This window comes from Lemur catta, chromosome 8 (genome assembly GCF_020740605.2).
Source record: "Lemur catta isolate mLemCat1 chromosome 8, mLemCat1.pri, whole genome shotgun sequence".
NCBI lineage: Eukaryota > Metazoa > Chordata > Mammalia > Primates > Lemuridae > Lemur > Lemur catta.
This window is the reverse complement of record NC_059135.1, coordinates 56,454,618-56,473,817: the sequence shown is the minus strand read 5'-3', so window position 1 is coordinate 56,473,817 and position 19,200 is coordinate 56,454,618. Positions and strand designations below refer to the sequence as shown.

General features: G+C 37.7%; 1 protein-coding gene across 1 annotated transcript in view; it reads right to left on the bottom strand.

Annotated features, from left to right (window-relative positions):
• ABCB11 (ATP binding cassette subfamily B member 11) overlaps nucleotides 1-19,200 on the bottom strand; it is an 86,928-nt gene that overhangs the window by 47,497 nt on the left and 20,231 nt on the right. The window contains exons 4-9 of the mRNA XM_045559211.1: nucleotides 17,698-17,749; nucleotides 16,715-16,953; nucleotides 10,335-10,422; nucleotides 9,706-9,839; nucleotides 8,020-8,191; nucleotides 4,350-4,474 (exon numbers count right to left, since the gene is read on the bottom strand). Coding sequence (XP_045415167.1) covers nucleotides 4,350-4,474; nucleotides 8,020-8,191; nucleotides 9,706-9,839; nucleotides 10,335-10,422; nucleotides 16,715-16,953; nucleotides 17,698-17,749 — 810 coding nt within the window. The remainder of the gene's footprint in view (nucleotides 1-4,349; nucleotides 4,475-8,019; nucleotides 8,192-9,705; nucleotides 9,840-10,334; nucleotides 10,423-16,714; nucleotides 16,954-17,697; nucleotides 17,750-19,200) is intronic.

Here is a 19,200-nt window from a genome sequence, read left to right as displayed (position 1 = left end):
CTATGAGAACAGAATGCACTTGGCTCTAGATAAGCAGGTTGGTGTTGGCACAAACTCATCTACAAATACTTCATCTTCCCTGTGGCCAAGATGCTGTGCTGTGACATACTGGTCAGGTTCACAGCCACGGGACCTGAATAACTGAAACCACGTGGGAATTCAATGCAAGGACTAGGCTTCAGTAATTCTGTGATCTAGCCATGAACAATGGGCATTGTCTCATATATAGCACAGGCATTCTGAAAACACATTCCTTCATCTGAAAAATTAAATTCATGGAGAACTTTTAACCTTTCACAGGACACAAACTGAAGGTCTACCCCATGTTTTTTTTTTTAATTTTTTTAAGTTTAATTTATTTCTCTTCTTTTTTTTTTGAACTACATTTGTCAACATACCCTATGTTTGTTATCATTTTTAAAATGCTACACTGCCCTTTTACTAACAATAAAAGAGAATATCTTTTATGGTGGAAGAAATATACTATTGAAATTTTTTATGAGAAATTACGTAACTTCACTCCACAAACCAAGAGAAGTGAAAAAAACAAACAAGGAAAAGAGGATAGAGATTGCAAATCCTATTCTCTTTTTTATTTGGTAGCAATTGAGAATGACATCATCTGACTAGACCTACAATACATAAAATAAGAGTTTCCATTCAGTTGGTGGTTATTTTATTAAATAGTGCATGGCACATGGTGAGCACTCAATAAAAGTTAGATAAATTAAAGAATAAATAAGTCGTATTTTTTACGACTCTGTTGTTTTGGCCACTTGGGTTTTTATTTTCATTAAGAATCTCTAGAATGATGATCTATAATATACCAACACCAAATTTTATTTGATTAAATGGAAATCTTATCCAGCTTTATAAAGAGCATGTACCACAGTAGCTGAATAAAATGCATTTAATAAAAAAAGTATTCAATAAAAATGTGTGAAATTACATTTTGGATCATGCTAGCTTTCCTTTATTGTTATTATTTTTAAAATAAATATTGCTTACATATGGTGTACAACATGATGTTTTGAAATATGTATACATTATGGAATAGCTAAGTCAAGCTAATTAACATATGCATTACCTCACATACTTATCTTTTTTGTGTGTGCATGGTGAGAATACTTAAAATCTACTCTCTTAGCAATTTTTAAGTACATGACACATTGTTATTAACTATAGTCACCATGTTGTACAGCAAATCTCTTGAATTTATAAACTGCCTCTCCTGTGAATAAGAAAAAGGTTTTTTTTAAATCACCATGAGCTGAATTAAAATGATTACAATTAGATAATTAATAAATAATTATTAGAATAATCTCTTGCACTTATTACTTCTGCCTAACTGAAATTTTATATCCTTTGGCCAACATCTCCTCAGTCCTTGCCTGATAACCCCTGCCCCCCACCTCTGCCAAAGCCCCTGGTAACCACCATTTTGCTCTTTGCTTCTATGAGTTTAACTGTTTTGTTTTGTTTTGTTTTGTTTTTTATCATATAGTACTTGTTTTTCTGTGCCTGGCTTATTTCACTTAACATAATGTCCTCCAGGTTCATCATGTTTTTGCAAATGGATTTTCTTCCTTTTTAAGGCTTAATAGTATTCCATTGTGTATATACACCACATTTCTTCCTCCATTCATCTGTTGATTGACACTTAGGTTGATGCCACATCTTGGTTATTGTGAATAATGTTGCAATGAGCATGAGAGCGTAGATATCTCTGAACATACTGATTTCATTTTCTTTGGCTATATACCCAATGGTGGAATTGCTGGATCATATAGTAGTTCTACGTTTAATTTTTAAAGGAATCTCCACACTATTTTAGCTGTACTAATTTACATTCACACCAATAATGTACTAGTGTTCCGTTTTCTGTACATCCTTGCCAACACTTCATATCTTTCATATCTTTCAACAATAGCCTTTCTAACAGGTGTGAGGTGTTATCTTGTTGTGGTTTTGATTTGCATTTCCCTGATGATTAGCAATGTTTGACATCTTTTCATATCCCTGTTGTCCATTTTTATGTCTTCTTTTGAGAAATGTCTATTCAGGTCCTTTGACCATTTCTTAATCAGGTTGTTTTCTTGCCATTGAGTTGTTTGAGTTCCTTATATATATTGGATATTAACCCCTATGTATGGTTTGCAAATATTTTCTCTCATTCTGTAAATTGTTCACTCTGTTGATTGTTTCCTTTGAGAAGATTTTTGGTTTGATATAATCCCATCTGTCTATTTTTGCTTTTATTGCCTGTGCTTTTGAGGTCATATTCAAAAAGTAATTGCCTACACCAATGTCATAGAGCTTTTCCTCTATGCTTTCTTCTGGTAGTTTACAGTTTTAGGTCTTACATTTAAGTCTAATCAATTTTGAGTTGATATTTGTGAGATAAGGTCTAATATTATTCTTCTATATGTAGATATCTAGTTTTCCCCATACCATTTATTGAAGTGACTGCCCTTTCCCCATTGTGTGTTATTGGCATCTTTGTTGAAAAATGTGTGACTTACTTCTGGGTTCTCTATTCTGTTCTCTATCTGGTCTATGTGTCTATTTTTATGCCAGTACCATGCTGTTTTGATTACTATAGCTTTGTAGTAGATTTTGAGATCAGGTAGTGTGATGCCTCTAACTTTATTCTTCTTGCACAAGATTGCATTTACTATTTGGGACCTTTTCTGGTTGTATATGAATTTTAGCATTTTAAAAAATTTCTGTGAAAAAATGTCATTAGAATTTCAATAGGGACTGCATTGAATCTGTAGATTGCTTTGGGTAGTATGGACATTTTAACAACATTAATTCTTCCATTCCATGAATATGGGCTATCTTTCCATTTATTTGTGTCTTTTTCAATTTCTTTCATCAATGTTTTATAGTTTTCAGTGTACTGTGGTTAAACTTATTCCTAAGTATTATTTTGTAGCTATTGTAAATAAGACTGCTTTCCTGGTTTATTTTGCTTACAGTTCATTGTTAGTGTACGTAAATGCTATTGATTTTTGTATGCTGATTTTATACCCTGAAACTCTACCAATTTTGTTTATTACTTCTAACAGTTTTTTGGTGGAGTCTGTAAGGTTTTCTATGTATAAGATCATGTCATCTTAAGTCAGAGAGAATTTAACATTTTTTTCTTTATGATTTGGATGCCTTTTATTTCTTTCTCTTGTTTAATTCCTCTGGCTAAGATTTCCAGTACTATGATGAATAGAATTGATGAGTGGGCATTTTTGTCTTATTCCTGATCTTAACAGAAAAGTCTTTCAAATTTTCACTGCAGAGTATGATTTAGCTGTGGGCTTATAATATATGGAAGTTATTGTGTTGAGGTACATTCTTTCTATACCTAATTTTTTGAGAGTTTTTATCATGAAAGATGTTGAATTTTGTCAAATGCTTTTCATCATCTATTGAGATAATCATATAGTTTTTGTCTTTCATTCTGTTAATATGGTGCATCACTTATTGATGTGCTTGTGTTGAACTATCTTTGTATCCCAGGGATAAAGCCCACTTAATCATAGTGAATGACCTTTTTAATGTGTTGTTGAATTTGGCTTACTAGTATTTTTTTGAGGATTTTTGCATCTATGTTCATCAGGGATATTGGCCTGTAATTTTCTTTGTTTGTAGTGTTCTTATCTGGCTTTGATATCAGGTTAATGTTGGCCTTGTAAAATGAGTTTAAAGTTCAATTTTTTGGAAGAGTTTGAGAAGAACTGGTACTAGTTTTTCTTTAAATATTTGGTAGAATTCAGCAGTGAAGCTATCAGGTCCTGAGCTTTTCTTTGATGGGCGACTTTTTATTATTCATTCAATTTCCTTACTCATTATTGGTCTGTTCACATTTTCTGTTTCCTTATGATTCAGTTTTGGCAGGTTATGTTTCTAGGAATTTATCCATTTCTTCTAGGTTATCCAGTTTGTTGGTGTGTAATTGTCCATAGTAGTCTCTTATGATCTTTTATATTTCTGTAGTGTCAGTTGTAATGTCTCGTGTAAGCTTTTCTTTAATGGCAGCCAACAGCACGATAAACTGGGATGAGGTACGATATGTGTGCCTATGTATCACCGGAGTTTGAAATAAATATCTAACCTAAGTTGGCTTTTTAAAAATCATGAACTGTAACATCTTTAAAAATACATTGCTAAAGGCTTGGGACTTCTTGCAGTGCTTTGGCCAATCTAAAGTGCTCTGCTACCTCTTGAACAAATGCTCCCTCAGGGTACCACAGACCACGGTGGATCAGCACTTTTTAAGAATTGAGTAAGATTCAGGGTACTATGCTGATTAATGAAATTTAGGAAAGAGGCAGACATTCCAATTAACCAACCTTTCGACCTCTTTTTTCTCACCACCGAAAGCAGCCACTGTTCGCATAGACGAAATGACTTCATCAGCCACTGACCCTGCTTTGGCATAGGCCTTCAACTCATAGTCTGTAAACTTAGACACACTCTAAAATCCAAAAGAAGAAAAGAAAATGTGAAGACTGAGTGATTAGGTAAGTCAGCCTGTCATTCAGTGATTCATTAAACACTGTAAACATGTAGTATGGTTTAATATAAGACAAGATTCTCACTGTAATGTCATCCACAGAAAGAAGGAGTTTGGTCTATGTTAAGCCTTATCCAGGTGTGTTTGGTTGTGCATATATCAAAATGACTCCACTAAAATCAGTCTCAAGAACACTCTCACAGAATAAGTCCCAAATAGGTCATTCTGTGAGACTAAAGTGTTGGTTATCACACTAATAAAGTTTTCAAGTCAAACTACGTTATAGTTCATTACTATTAGCCAAAGGCCATTGTGCAATTTATAGATAAACACCAGAGGCAAAGACCAGAGACCAAGCAGACATCACGACTGAATAGAGTATAGAACGAGAGAAAGGATCAGAACATGCAAAGGCATGATATTGCAGAGGTAATTCCAGAAACAAAAGCCTCAGGTAAATATTACACCATTTTGATTCAACTAGGGAGGCTCAACTACAGTTTTGATTTTTGCAAAAGGAAATGAAAAGACATCTGTACTTAATAGTAGACAAGTCACTTTTTCTAAAATTAGACTTGGATTGAGCCCTAGTCAAAATTAACTCCCAAAGAAATCCTGGCACAGATTACAAAACAAGAAGGGGAAAAACAAATATTGTGGAAGATCAGCTTACTCAGATATCTCAAAAATATATACCCAGACTAAGGGAGTTTATCTTCCAATCGTTTTCCAAACTTTTAGCAGCAAAATTCCTAACAAACAAAATTTTAGAATTCTAAGATTCAAAATAAGTAAAAATAGTAGTTTTTTAAATAATATATTTATTTCATCTGTCCACATTTTATAAAATTTGTGAACTGAAAAGCAACAATAAGGAAAATGAAGCTATTTTCATCAGCATTAAAATTTGCATTTGGGCATTATGAATGACATTGCAGTTTTTATCACACTCCTCCTCTAACTTATTTATATATTGGCAGCACAATAATGAGAAAATTAAGTAATTGTGAATGATATCTGTTTTACTGCAATAGCACATTAAATAATCTCAGGACACTTCAATTAAACTGATAAGGCAACTTCAAAGATGTTAGGAAATTGTTAGGAAATATCTAACAATTTTCCCATGTTTGTCATCATAAATTAAAAAGCCAGAAAAAATCATGCAAAATCCATGATAACTTCTAAGATGTCATATGCTGCCCATCTCTGCCTTTTGCATCTGTTTGTCATGCCTTTGAATTGAGCCTAGTAAAGTTGCTTATATCAATTTACAGGAACGAACATGCACAGACCTGCAAGCGAGAAGAGACGAGTGCAGAGCTACAACATTCCAAATCAGTGACATACTCACAAGAAGTCAGAAATGGGCACTGAGGCCACAAGAGAAACTATATTCTAAGTCTATGTAAAAACCAAGTTAACCAGGCTATGTTTTTGGTCTCCAACATGTTAAAATGTGGCCTATGATCCATTAGAGTGTGGATAATAATTTATTCCCAGGTTTGAAGAAAGAGGTTAAATATATTAGGAAGAAAAAGCTGGATCAAATGTTTGCAGAACCCCTGAAGCCCCTCTCTGGAAGTTGAGGGGTTCCCCGGAGCACAGCTGGACAGTGTTTGGCAGGAAAGACAGTTGTGAAGCTTGCATGATGTAGTGGATCAGAAAAAATAAAATCTCTCTTTAGCAATCAACTCTGTGCCAGACACTGCTTAGGTACATGGTGTGGACTGTTCCCTGAATCATCACAATGACTTTGGGAGGCATTATTCCTATTTTAAAGCTGAGGAAACTGAAGTTTTCGTCGGTTAAATATATTTTTCTTGAGTCACACAACCTGTTAGTGGCAGTGCCAAGGGTTGACCTAGTGGAGTGGAGTGAGCTCTTTGCTCCTGTCACTTCAAACCACTTTCTGTATTACCTGGGAAATGTTTGAGTAATATAGCCAGTGGATTGTGGGAATATTTTGCTAGAAAATACCATCATGGGCCGACGCGGTGGCTCACACCTGTAATCCTAGCACTCTGGGAGGCTGAGGTGGGAGGATTGTTTGAGGTCAGGAGTTCGAGACCAGCCTGAGCAAGAGTGAGACCCCATCTCTACTAAAAATAGAAAGAAATTATATGGACAGCTAAAAATATATATAGAAAAATTAGCCGGGCATGGTGTCGCATGCCTGTAATCCCAGCTACTTGGGAAGCTGAGGCAGGAGGATTGCTTGAGCCCAGGAGTTTGAGGTTGCTGTGAGCTAGGCTGATGCCACGGCACTCTAGCCTGGGCAACAGAGTGAGACTCTGTCTCAATAAAAAAAAAATAAAAAAAGAAAATATCATCATGGAGATTGGTACCTATCGCTCAATGATGTGTGAGTATATGCATAGCTTTTCAGTTAAATTCTATTCTCTTTTACAGCAAATTATTACTGTGCCTGATTCTATGATTGGCTGTCTAGTATGGAAGCTCTAAAAGTAATAATAATAATTTCTCAGTTCTTGGGAATGTTTTTAACTGGAGTCACTCAAAATTCTTACTTCTACACTTTGTCTTGGCCTGCATACCTGGGGAACAGAGACTGTGACAGGGATGATGTTTAGAATGGGTCGGTTAACCTCGCTCTGAAACTGATCAGATAAAATGGAGAACACAGTTGTGATTGTAGAAATTTCTTTTATGTGCTTGTTACTGATCTGAGCATGTTTGTTGTGCCTTTCTGAGGTGAGCATCTGTGCTTGGGAGAACTTGGGGAACAATAGGAAAACTGGAGAGTAGTGATTTGGAGTCAGGCTCCCTTGAGCTTGAATCCTGCTCTGCCAGCTGTGCAGTCCCAGACAAGTCCCTTTACCTCTCTGAGCCTCAGTTTCTTATATTTAAAATGCTCTTAGTATTCACTTCATAAGATTGTTGTAAAGATTAGAGATTATGAATATGAAGCTCCTAACAGTGCCTGGAAAAATAGTAGATGCCCAATAAATGCAGTTGTTTGCTGTTAATAAAATAATATTTACCTTATTAAAACATCATTAATCCCTACTCTGCAGAGTGTTATTTGGTACTGAGGGATAATCAAACAAAATAAAATCAAAAGAATGTTAAATTGGCCAGGTTCGGTGTCTCATGCCTGTCATCCCAGCACTTTGGGAGGCCAAGGTGGGAGGATTGCTTGACGCCAGGAGTTTGAGATCAGCCTGGGCAACATATCAAGACCTCATCTCTACCAAAAACAAAAAATTAGCCAGGCTTGGTGGCAAATGCCTGTAGACCTAGCTACTCAGGAGGCTGAGGAAGGAGAATCACTTGAGCTCAGGAGTTTGAAGTTGCAGTGAGCTATGATCCTGCCACTGCACTGGGCAATAGAGTGAGACCCCATCTCTAAAAAAAATAATAATAATGATAATTATGTTGACTAAACATACTCAGGTAAAGGGACTCAAGCTTCACATGGCTATTTTTGGCTATATATTAGTGCAAATGTCTTCCCATGGAGAGATGCAAAAAGACATTCTTACCAGACCAAGGATGGCTGCTCCGATCCCAATGAGAGGGCTGACAGAAATAATAACCAAGGTCAATTTCCAACCCCTGTAAAATCCCAACAGGAACCCAAAGATGATCGTGGTCATGCGCTGAATGAAAATGGCCATTTGGTCACCTATGGCATCATTGATCTTATTAATATCACTAGAAACAAGAAAGACGTTGGTCACTAAAACTGAATTTGGTCATTCAAGTGTATTGCTGAAAAATCTTCAGTCTTTCCCTTTTAAACATTCCCATTTCCATATCTCCATCACCCTTGGGTAATATAACAGCCTCTCAAATCTTGGAAAATTTGCTGCACCTTAGGATGTTATCAGGCCTTTCTCCTCATAGCCAATCAAGTTTGTTCTTAACCCAGCTTTCCCGGCTGGTATCCACTCGATGCTGATAAAGGATTTTGAAAACCATCTTTTCTTTTTCTTTCGTATAGCTAATATCTTTGGGCTGTTTGAAGAGCCCTTCTTTCCTTCTTCATGCCTAATTTTTTCAGCCTCCAGGTTCCATTCACATACCCTCTCATTCATAAAGCTTGCATAAGCCCCCAGGAAGGAGTACATGCCTCCCTTCCTCCCTATGTTCACACAGCAATATGTGTGCATGTGCGTGTGTAATTATTGCATTCTGCTTGTTGGCAGTATAGAACAGTGATTAAGAGCACAGAACCTGGAGCTAGACTCTCTGAATTTGTATACAAACTCTTCTTGGGCAAGTTACTTAACCTTTTTGTGCCTCAGTTTCCACATCTGTAAAATGGGGATAGTAACAGAACCTTATTATTTATTTGCTTGCTCTTCTTACTCTTCCTATTAGGCTGTAAGTTCCTTAAGAGCAGGAATGCAAGGCAAATGCTCCAGAATATCGATTCAATGTATACATTAAATTCATATTCCTGAGAACATTCCCTTAATCTCTTGTCCGGATGGAGCAAATAGGGCTTGGGAATTAACAGCAAGAATGGACCTAAGACATTAGCCAGAGATTAGACAATTATATGGAGCAAAGTTAAGTAACTGTTCCAGGTCACAGTAAGCAAGGGGCAGAATAAGTGCTGGAATCCAGCGGTCCCGACTTTCAGTCTGCTTTACCTTCACTGAAGTGAAGACAGTGACTGATCTCAATTCAATAGGGTTCAACTGATTCTAATTACTCTTATTCAGAAGTTCTGGGAGGCTATTAATGATTCAAACTAATATGCAGGTGTAAACTGAATTTAAATACAGTTTTTTAGTTTTAATATATCTCAAACCATATTTGGATTTTGTTTGTTTGTTTTTCTGTATAGAAGTTGCCTCCGCAGACATAGCAAGATAATTATTTTTACCTGTATGGCCTTTCCTTACATATATGCAGATTGTGACATCCCTCAATTTCTCCTTCTGAGACCAAACAATGCTTTTAACTCTCCTCTATAATATTTCATTTCTAATATTTTTATCAAAGCCCACAAACCAAATTGCAGTATTTTGGCTTTCAATTTTTAATGGTCATATTTGGTAAGGCCTTTGAAAAAGCGATGCTACCTATGAAAGTCTGACTTAAGAGACCAAATGTATCAAAAATAACTGGAAATGTTTAAAAATTGTTATATAATTCAGAAACAAGAGTTTTATTATCCAAAAATTGCATATTAAAATATTGTCCTTCCAGCTACTTACTCCGAGAATCTTGTACTCAGCTCTCCCACTGAATTGCAGTCAAACCATCCTATTTCCATTCTCATTATTCTTCTAAAGTAAATTTTTCTCATTTTGTGTATCTGACGAGCGGCAGCAGTTACCCAGAAGCATATCTGGAAATGGACAGAGGAATGTTTAGCATAGCAGTGTTACAAATATTTGCCAATTTCTCCTTCTCTTCTGAAAAGAAAATACTTCCCATACAACAGCTGAGAAAAAAAGGGAAATGATCTACAAAATGCCTCTTCTTGGGAACTAAGTTGTGAGCTCCAGCATCTGCTGCTAAAAGTGGAGGCAAGAGCAACTTTGGACAAGGTAGCCAGAGATTTGAGCTTGAATCCAGCTCTAACACTTAGTAGGCCCACAACTTTTGAACTTCACCCTAGTGAGTTTCTTTTCTTCATGTGTAAAATAAGGCACCCCAAATAAGACAACATTGATTTTAAATCACCATTTTTTCATGCCTCCCCATTCTCTCATGTCCTCCTGACATACAACTGTAGTTCTTAGGGCTTCTGAATAGCTTAAAGGGTGACAACACTTTGCATTTCATTGCAACACCTTTGAACCCAAATGTTCATCTATAAATAAATGGAGGAGCTACTAACTTGAATATATCCCAAAATAAGTACTGCGACAGCGATTCCAGCATAGTAACTGGCAAATTTGATCATTTCACTTTCAATGTTCAGCAACCTTCAAAAGAAGGAAAAAATGTTAAGACTTACAAGTAGGATCAAGCTCCCAGCGATTACATTTGTGGGTACAAAAGGGTTTAAAATATATATATTATGGAGTAAGACATTTTATCTATGCAGAATTATAATCCAGCCAACCAAATCCCCTAAGTAGACCTCATGGACAGGCACAGCAAATAAGTCTGTGCCCTTCATTTTTACAGGCAGAGAAGCAAGGACTGGGGAGTAGTTAACCAGTTGTTGGAAGCTGGGGACTCTACATGTCAGCCCAGTGCTTGGTCCACTTTGGCGCCTTTCACTCATACTCATCATGCAGCCATAGAGCAATAATAGCTAAGAAAGGTTTTCCAAAACAAGACAGGCTGTCTGAAAAGACACTGGTAGAAGGATGTGTGCTGTAAATCAGGAGGCTTACTGCTAACTTTCTAGGAATCTAAGCCAGGTTTTTTGGTTTTTTTTTTTAACTTTTAAAGAACAGAGATTTATTTCTTACAGTTCTGAAGGCTGGGAAACCCAAGGTGGAGGGCTTGAATATGGTGGGGGCCTTTGTGCTTTGTCATCCACGGTGAAAGGGCGAGAAAATGAGAGAGCAGTTGGGGGTGGGGGAGAAGAGGAGGAGGAGGAGTAGTCACTGTTGACTCTGGTAGGTTGAGTTTCAAGGTTAGTTCCTTCTGGAGATTTTTATCTGGGAACATGGTCTGGCCAAACAGAGCCTCCAACTCTTCATACTGTTCTTGAGTGAATGTGGTATGTCCTTGGTGTTTCTTCGATATTGTGGGCCTACCTGGATCCTGTGGTAACATCAAGTTCATGCTGGAATCATTCATGTTGATAAAAGGGTCTGGCTGGGGAATCTCTGGGGCCATTTTGTTCATCGGGGTTTTTGAAATCTGTCAGGAATTCCCCTGGAATGCCCATTTGCAATCCTGCTTGGTGTGTCTCTCTAGATTTCCAGAGAGACACACTAAGCTGGCTTTTTAACTTCTCTGTCGCAGAGTGACACTGTGAAAAATGTGCCTGTTACCTTCCCATGGGAGAGAAAAAGCGCTTTATTAGCTCCATCTTTCTGCTCACTGCAGCCTGTGAAGCTTCATTCAGCAGAGCAATTTCTGACATTGAAGCCAAAGGAACTTGAGGGGAATAGCAAGAAAGCTCTTTGGCATTTTTCCCGGCAGAACTACCATGTTGCAGCACAGGGTTTGGGATTGGCAGGGCCAAGGAGAGGAAGAAAAAGTATTCTGAAATTGCTTTCAGGAAATATGCAATTCTATAATTAGAGAATTAACATATTGGTTGATGACAATCCTGATCCTTGGGGACAGACTGAATGATACAGAGTCTATTTCTTTAAAAAATTGAAACGCAGCATCTTTAGCACGGATGCTCTCATCCCATGTCCTTTCTGATATCAAGCCTTCCTTTTGTGACTTGAGCTTGAATTATTTTCTCCCTCTACTGAACTCAGATCACATATCACAATATAACTCATTCAATACAGAAAAAACTATTTCTGCACAACAGGTTTAATTGTCATCTTGCACTGTTAGACAATATCTTTACTGAGTGTATTTATATTTGTTTGGATAGTGGATTGCAAGCTACTTGAGGGCAAGAGCCGGGCTTATGCTGCTTGGTCACACTGCCCAAAGTCTAGTACAAGACTTTATCTTGTGACCAGTTGTAGTCAATAAATGTTTCTTGATTTTGATTTGACTTTCAAAATACTAATTAGGAAAGGAAATAACTGCCATGGTCAATGCCTCCAACAATCTCAAGATCAGCTAAAATGTCTTGTGCTCACCACATTCCCAGTCTTTTATGAGGACTAAGGGGAACCCTGAGAATGAACCAGACCTAGAAAAATCATAAACTTATGTACAAGTATCCACAATCAGTGGCTCTTATAAAAGCTAAGTGTCTCTGTATAAAGAATATAATATAGAAAAGTCTTCTAATGTGTACCTGAGTCAATGTTTTCAGTTTTCAGCTTGTGTGATAAAATTTGGGTGGTGTCCAAAACCAGAAAACTATGAGCATTTGCCAAAAAATTTTACTTAAAGAACAGTGGTACCAGAGGCTGAGAAGGGGAGGGGGGAGGGAGGAATGGGGAGAGGTACAAAGTTACGGTTAGATTGGAGGAGTAAGTTCTAGTGTTCCCTTGCACGGTAGGGTGACTAGACTTAACAGTAATATATCATATATTTCAAAATAAGTGGAAGAGAGGATTTTGAATGTTCTCATCACAAAGAAGTGATAAATATCTGAGGCGACAGATGTGCTAATTACCTTAATTTGATTATTATACATTGTATGCATGTATCAAAACATCACACTGCACCCCATAAATATGTACAATTATTAAGTGCCAGTGAAAAACGTAACAATAAATAAATAATTTTACTTAAATTTCCAGTGGTGAATTCATTCTACAAACACATTAAGCAGAAGCGAGGAAGTGTCTGTCATAAAAAAATGCCAGTTAACAAACAAACATGCAGATTGGGCACCAAACCAGCTTTGGGATTTCCTAGAGCAAAGTTCAGGAGAGTTCTGTCACCGATGGATATGTGTAGTTTATGATTCTTTTCATTCCTGAGGGGGCTGTAAAATGAATGGTTAGCTCATTTCTATTTTATTCCGAGAGAAGGTTATCAAGGCTGTAGAGACTACTTGAGAACAAGACAAACCTATCAGAAAACCCAATAGGAAAGAAAAGAGCAGGCCTGGCTTGGTGCTCTTGACTGCACATCAAGCTCTTCATTGTCTGCATGGCAGAGTCCTCTTGTGATCATAAAACCGTGCACAGGAGTCTATGAAGCATGCGGGTGATTTGGGCCACATAATGGCATCTTTTTTTTTTTTAAACCAAGACTCACATGAATGTATTTAAATGAATTAAGATTCTCCTGACTCATTTGTTGAATAGTGAAGAGGGGAGAGAGATGACAGAGGAAAAGGTAAGAGATGCTTTAGAAATTATTGTGATACGAGGACTCTTTCTTTGCTTTTTTTCTTTATACTTTGCTTTTTAAGAAAAACAAAAGCACCGTAAAATTGTAACACTCAATTTACACATCAAAGCCGGGCACGGTGGCTCACGCCTGTAATCCTAGCACTCTGGGAGGCCGAGGCAGGAGGATCCTTTGAGCTCAGGAGTTTGATACCAGCCTGAGCAAGAGTGAGACCCCGTCTCTACTAAAAATAGAAAGAAATGATTTGGACGGCTAAAAATATATATACAAAAAAATTAGCCGGGCATGGTGGCACATGCCTGTAGTCCCAGCTACTCGGGAGGCTGAGGCAGGAGGATTGCTTAAGCCCAGGAGTTTGAGGTGCTGTGAGCTAGGCTGATGCCACGGCACTCACTCTAGCCCGGGCAACAGAGTGAGACTCTGTCTCAAAAAAAAAAAATTTACACATCAAGGTTGTGAATTTACTAAGACCGTAGGTTTTTCATTTAAAATAGTGAGGAGTTCTTTATAGCAAGGTGTATTGCTTAATAAGAAATTTTCTTTTTCATGGTTCTCAAGCATTGCAGGCCCTGTAGCAGTTTTGCAGTGAACATCAGTGTCTGAGTGCCATAAGGTGGCAGAAATGTGTCCATGACCTAGTTTCAGAACAGTGGAGCCTCTGTATTCCTTAATGCATAGGACATTTACCCGTGCACAAATGATTTATCATTGAGTAAAACTGGTTTATAGAATATTCATGCATTATGGTAGAATACTATAAGAATGGCTAGGTTTTCATTTCAGAGAATCCATGATCATTTTTGACTCCTAGGAAGTTTTTTTTTTTTTGGCTTGTGTGTTTGTTTTTAATTAAACTTTTTATTTTGAAATAAGTGCATAATCACATGCAGTTGTGAGAAATAACACAGCAAGATTTTGTATACCCTTTATCCAGTTTTCTGCCAATGGTAATTTCTTGCAAAACTAAAGGACAATATCACAGCCAGGATATTGACACTGATATAATCAAGATCAGAACAAGATCAGAACATTCTCTTCGCTGCAAAGCTCCCTCATGTTGCTCTTTTAACCCTGCACATGCTACATACGTCCACCCAATCTCCATCTCCTCCTTAGCCCCTGGCCACCAACAATATGTCCTTAATTGCTACAGTTCTGTCATTTCACAAATGTTATATAAATATAACCATACAGTATGTATCCTTTTGGGATTGGCTTTTCTCCAATCAGCATAATTCTTTCAAATTTCATCATCAGTAGTTCTTTCCTTTTATTGCTAAGTAGAATTCCATATATAGATGTATCACAGTTTGTTTAATCACTCACCCATTGGAGGATATCTGGGTTGTTTTGTCTATTACAAATAAAGTTGCCATAAACATCTGTGTATAGGTTTTTATGTGAAATAAGTTTTCATTTCTCTGGGATAAAGACCCAAGAGTAGAATTGCTGGATCCTGTGGTAGTTGCATGTTTAGTTTTTTTTTTTTTAATTGCCAAACTGTTTTCTAGAGTAGCTGTAACATTGTTCGAATGGTATGAGTGACCCAGTTTCTCCATATCCTCATCAACATTTTTTATTTTAGTCATTCTGATAGGTGTATAGTGATGCCTCATTTTGATTTTAGTTTGCATCTCCCTAACCACTAATGTTGCTAAACATTTTTCATGTGCTTATTTGCCATCTTCATATCCTTAATGAAATGTTTGTTCTTGTCTTTTTCACATCTTCCAATTAGAATTTGTTGTTTTGAGTTTTGAGAATTCTTTATACATTCTAGATCCCAGTCCTTTGTTGGATATATTTGCAAATATGTTTCTCCCAGTATGTGACCTGTCTTTTCATTCTCTTAACAGAGAATGCAACTTTTTGCAGAGCAAAAGTTTTTAATTTTAATGAAGTCCAATTTATCAATTTTTCCTTTTATGCATTATGCTTTTGGTGTCAAGTCTAAGAGCTGTTTGTCCAACCCTAGGACTAAAAATGGTCTCTGACATATTCCTCTAAAAGTTTACAGTTTTATCTTTTTACATGTAAGTCCATGATCCATGTAAGCTAATTTTTATATAGTTTCATTTTTTTGCCTATGGATGTTCAATTGCTGCAGCACAGTTTGATAAAAAGTTTATCTTTCCCCCTTGAATTGTTTTTTCATTTTTGTCAAAAACTAGTTGGCTGTCTTTGTGTGGGTCTGTTTCTGAGTCCTCAATTCTGTCCCATTGATCTGCATGTCTTGGGAGGCTGAGGCAGGAGGATCCCTTGAGACCCGGACTTGGAGGTTGCAATGAGCTAGGATGACACCACTGAGGGCAACAGAGTGAGACTCATGTCTCAAAAAAAAAAAAAAAAAAGATTTGGGTTGAATGAGTAAATGAATGAAAGCCCCTAAAAGTAGACAATATTATGGAAGAGTGTAAAAAGTGACTTAGAAGGACTTATTCATATTCTGGAATCAAACCTGTAGAAAATTTCAAAAATGAAAGTGAAAAATATGAATTCATCTGGGGGAGCCATTCCAAGTATCTTTCCAGGCAGGATGTGCCCTGCCCGATTTTCAAACCTGAGTGTGTAGGTTCGTACGTGCAAATGAGCTTGTTCCATACCTGAGGCAGCATGAGGCAGGCTGCGAAGTCCGAGCTATGACAGTGAGTCAGCCCTGAGTACAGTACACACTCACTGATTACAAGGCAGCCTGTCAGGCTTATCACAAAGACAGTAGTGGCATAGTGACTGTGCCTGTCTGAGTTCTGGCTACATCTGTCTGCATGGCCGCCTCTGTTCTCAGCAGCACTTTTCCACAGAAACTCAACTACTGACTGAGACCAGTGGCCCCTGCTCCAAATGACGCAGCGCAGCATGCTCATGAAATGCCCACTGCAGAGAGAAAGCTTAGGATCAAGTGGGTCACAACCACGGCCACAAAGCCAAGGGGCAGAAGGGAGTTAGTGAAAACAAACAAGAAAAGGAAATCTTGGTGCTGAGACTCAAGTAGGATTCATGAGTCACCTCCTCAGTAGCATTAAATATTGGTAGAATCATACTCAAGCCCATATCAGTAAAGAAAGTCCTATGATTTTGGTGACGTATTTGATGAGAGGTTTTCAATCCTGTTTCTGTTAAGATTTTAAAACCTGATAAGATGGAAAGAAACTGAAGACACAGTAATTTCTAGAAATAAGGGTAAATTTATGATTCTGTTCTCTCTGTGTTAGACACAACCTCAGTTCAGCCAATGAAATGCCCTTTACACATTTTGAATTACAATTTAAGATGTGAGCAAAAAAAGTAATAAATTCTTTTTTTAAAAAAGCAGCCTACCCACAACGTGTTCCATTTGTTATGTTCTGGTTGAGGGAGCTGTTGGTCCATACTATGGTATTATTCACACACGCTTTTCCTGGAATCTTGAGTTCTTGTAATTCAGTGTCATAGTCAATAAAAACATCCATCATTGTGCCCAAAATGAGTAGCGTTCCTGGCTGGGCTATTCCATGGAGAAATGCACATAAACTTCCCGCAAACATCAGCCAAATTTCAGTCGATGAAGAAAACCGAAACTTAAAAAACAAAGAGTTCAGAAATCATCCATGGGTGAAAAGCAGGAGAGGCAGGAGGACTATTCAATTTTAGTTATTAGGTTCTGATACATAGTACTCAACACACATTTTATGGAAATCATCTTAATTGAGCAGTAGTTCACACTAATTATATTGAAACAAACTGTACATCAAATATCTAAAACATTAGACTCTTACATTGTTAGATCATACTCTGAATTCATTCCTTCTACCTCAGGAGTCGACTATAGTTTTTAATTACTCATCCATAACTCAAGGGGAAAATAACCACTGTCACTGATGCCATTGTCAAGTAGACACAATGTGTGGGGCATTCAGCAACAGCATAAACTGGCTCCCAGAATAATGACAATGAATAGTGCCTATTTGTGCCTAGAAATGCCTCCATCCTGAGCAAATTTGGGGTAAATACCTATACCATGGAATTTCTAAAGATTTGTCATAAGAATAAGTATATATAATATGATTATTATGATGATTTTCCTTACAAAAATGAAAATTATGGGCTTAGTGATTATTTTCCAGGACAGGATTTGTGTGTTTAATCAGCAACATATTTCTAATAGTTATTCAATGTGTTATCACACAGGCAAAGCTATGACTGAAAAAGTGATCACTGTAGTTAAAAACTTGCCAATAGGACTAAAGATTTAATACTTCCTCCATGATCTAAGCAATTCACAGTTGCACATCTGATGCCAAAAATCAGCACAGTTTTATTACCAATTGAAAGAAGCCAACTCGAATGCCATCATCTTTCTTCTCATCTTGTAACCTGAGGAGAAAAACAAAGATTTAAAAACCATCCTTTCCAAAACAATGAGAAATTTTCCCCAGGTGGTGATTTTATGAGTTATTCCTTAGTAAGAAAGAAAGTCCTCGCTGGCTGGGAAATTCTGGCCAAATCCTGTATTTTAAAAGTAAGCATTTATTTTCTAGTCCCTCTTCTAGAGATTTCAGTATAGCTATATCTCAGGTTCAGTCGAAATTCACTGAGGTTTTTTCTGAGAAGTAAGTAGAGATAGTAAAAAGTCCTCTGTACTCTCAGTTATACCAACAAATAACTATTTGTCCTCAGCCATGACCCTCACTATTGTGCCTATACGTCCTCGTACGTTGAAGTGGTTGGATTAGCTGACTTTAAAGCTTCCTTATAGCACTTAAAACTTTTACATCTCCATTAAATAGAGTTGATATGATGGGAAATTCAAGAACACACCCATACTTCCCATAAAATCATATTTCCTATTCATTTCTCATAAGGTTGTGTTTAACCACCTTTGACCTCTTCAACTTCAGGGATCTACACTTCACCTGAGTCACCCATTCCATGGATACACCCTGGACCCTACTGTCACCAGGAACTACTGACTGACTCGTTTAGCTCCATTGCACTCCGTGACTGCCCATACATCTTGTTTTCTCACTTCCTTCCTCATTCCACACCTATTTATTTGTCAACCCCAACTGAGAGCTGCAGTCCCTTAAATCCTTCATTTCCTTCCATCTATAAACCCCTTCAAGATCTGCTTCCTTTCCCATGCACCCCAGGCCCCACTGCCCGGCATTTGGAGCACACTGTCATTATCATCATCTTCAATCCTTTTCCCCAAATCCACCCTTGTAAACTCCATCTCTGCATCCATCCAGCTATTTGCCCCTGTCCTCCTTAAGCTGGGCTGCTGGAGACAAGCTCACCACCTTGTGAACACACGCGGTACCTGGCACTCAGCTGCACTAAGCTTCCCTGCCAGCCTGCGATGGTATCCCAAGTCCTTTCTGAGACACTGCCCAGTGGTCAGGTTAGCCCTCTGACCTGTCTCCTCCTCCCGCATTCCAGCTGTCAACAAGCCAGTTGCCCAGCCTCTTGCCGATCTGTGTCCATGACCTCTGGGTGGAGCCTGCTAGACCCTCTGCCTGGAACGCTGTCTTTTCAGATATGCACAGGGGCAGCTCCCTCGTCACCTTTAGACCTTCCCTCAAAGTCACCTTCTCGACAGGGCCTTCCCCTGGCCAAAGTCTTTAAAATTTCAACTTTCCCTGTACACACACACCATTTTGTATCTCCATTTCTATGTTTACTTTTTCTTCTTAGAAAGAAAGTGCTTGATTATCACCAGCTACCATGCTATGCTTTGTGTTTATTAACATTTCTGGTGTTTATTATCTCTCCCTAACTAAAATATAAGCTCCTCAAAGGCAGAGATCGTTGCCTATTTTGTTCTT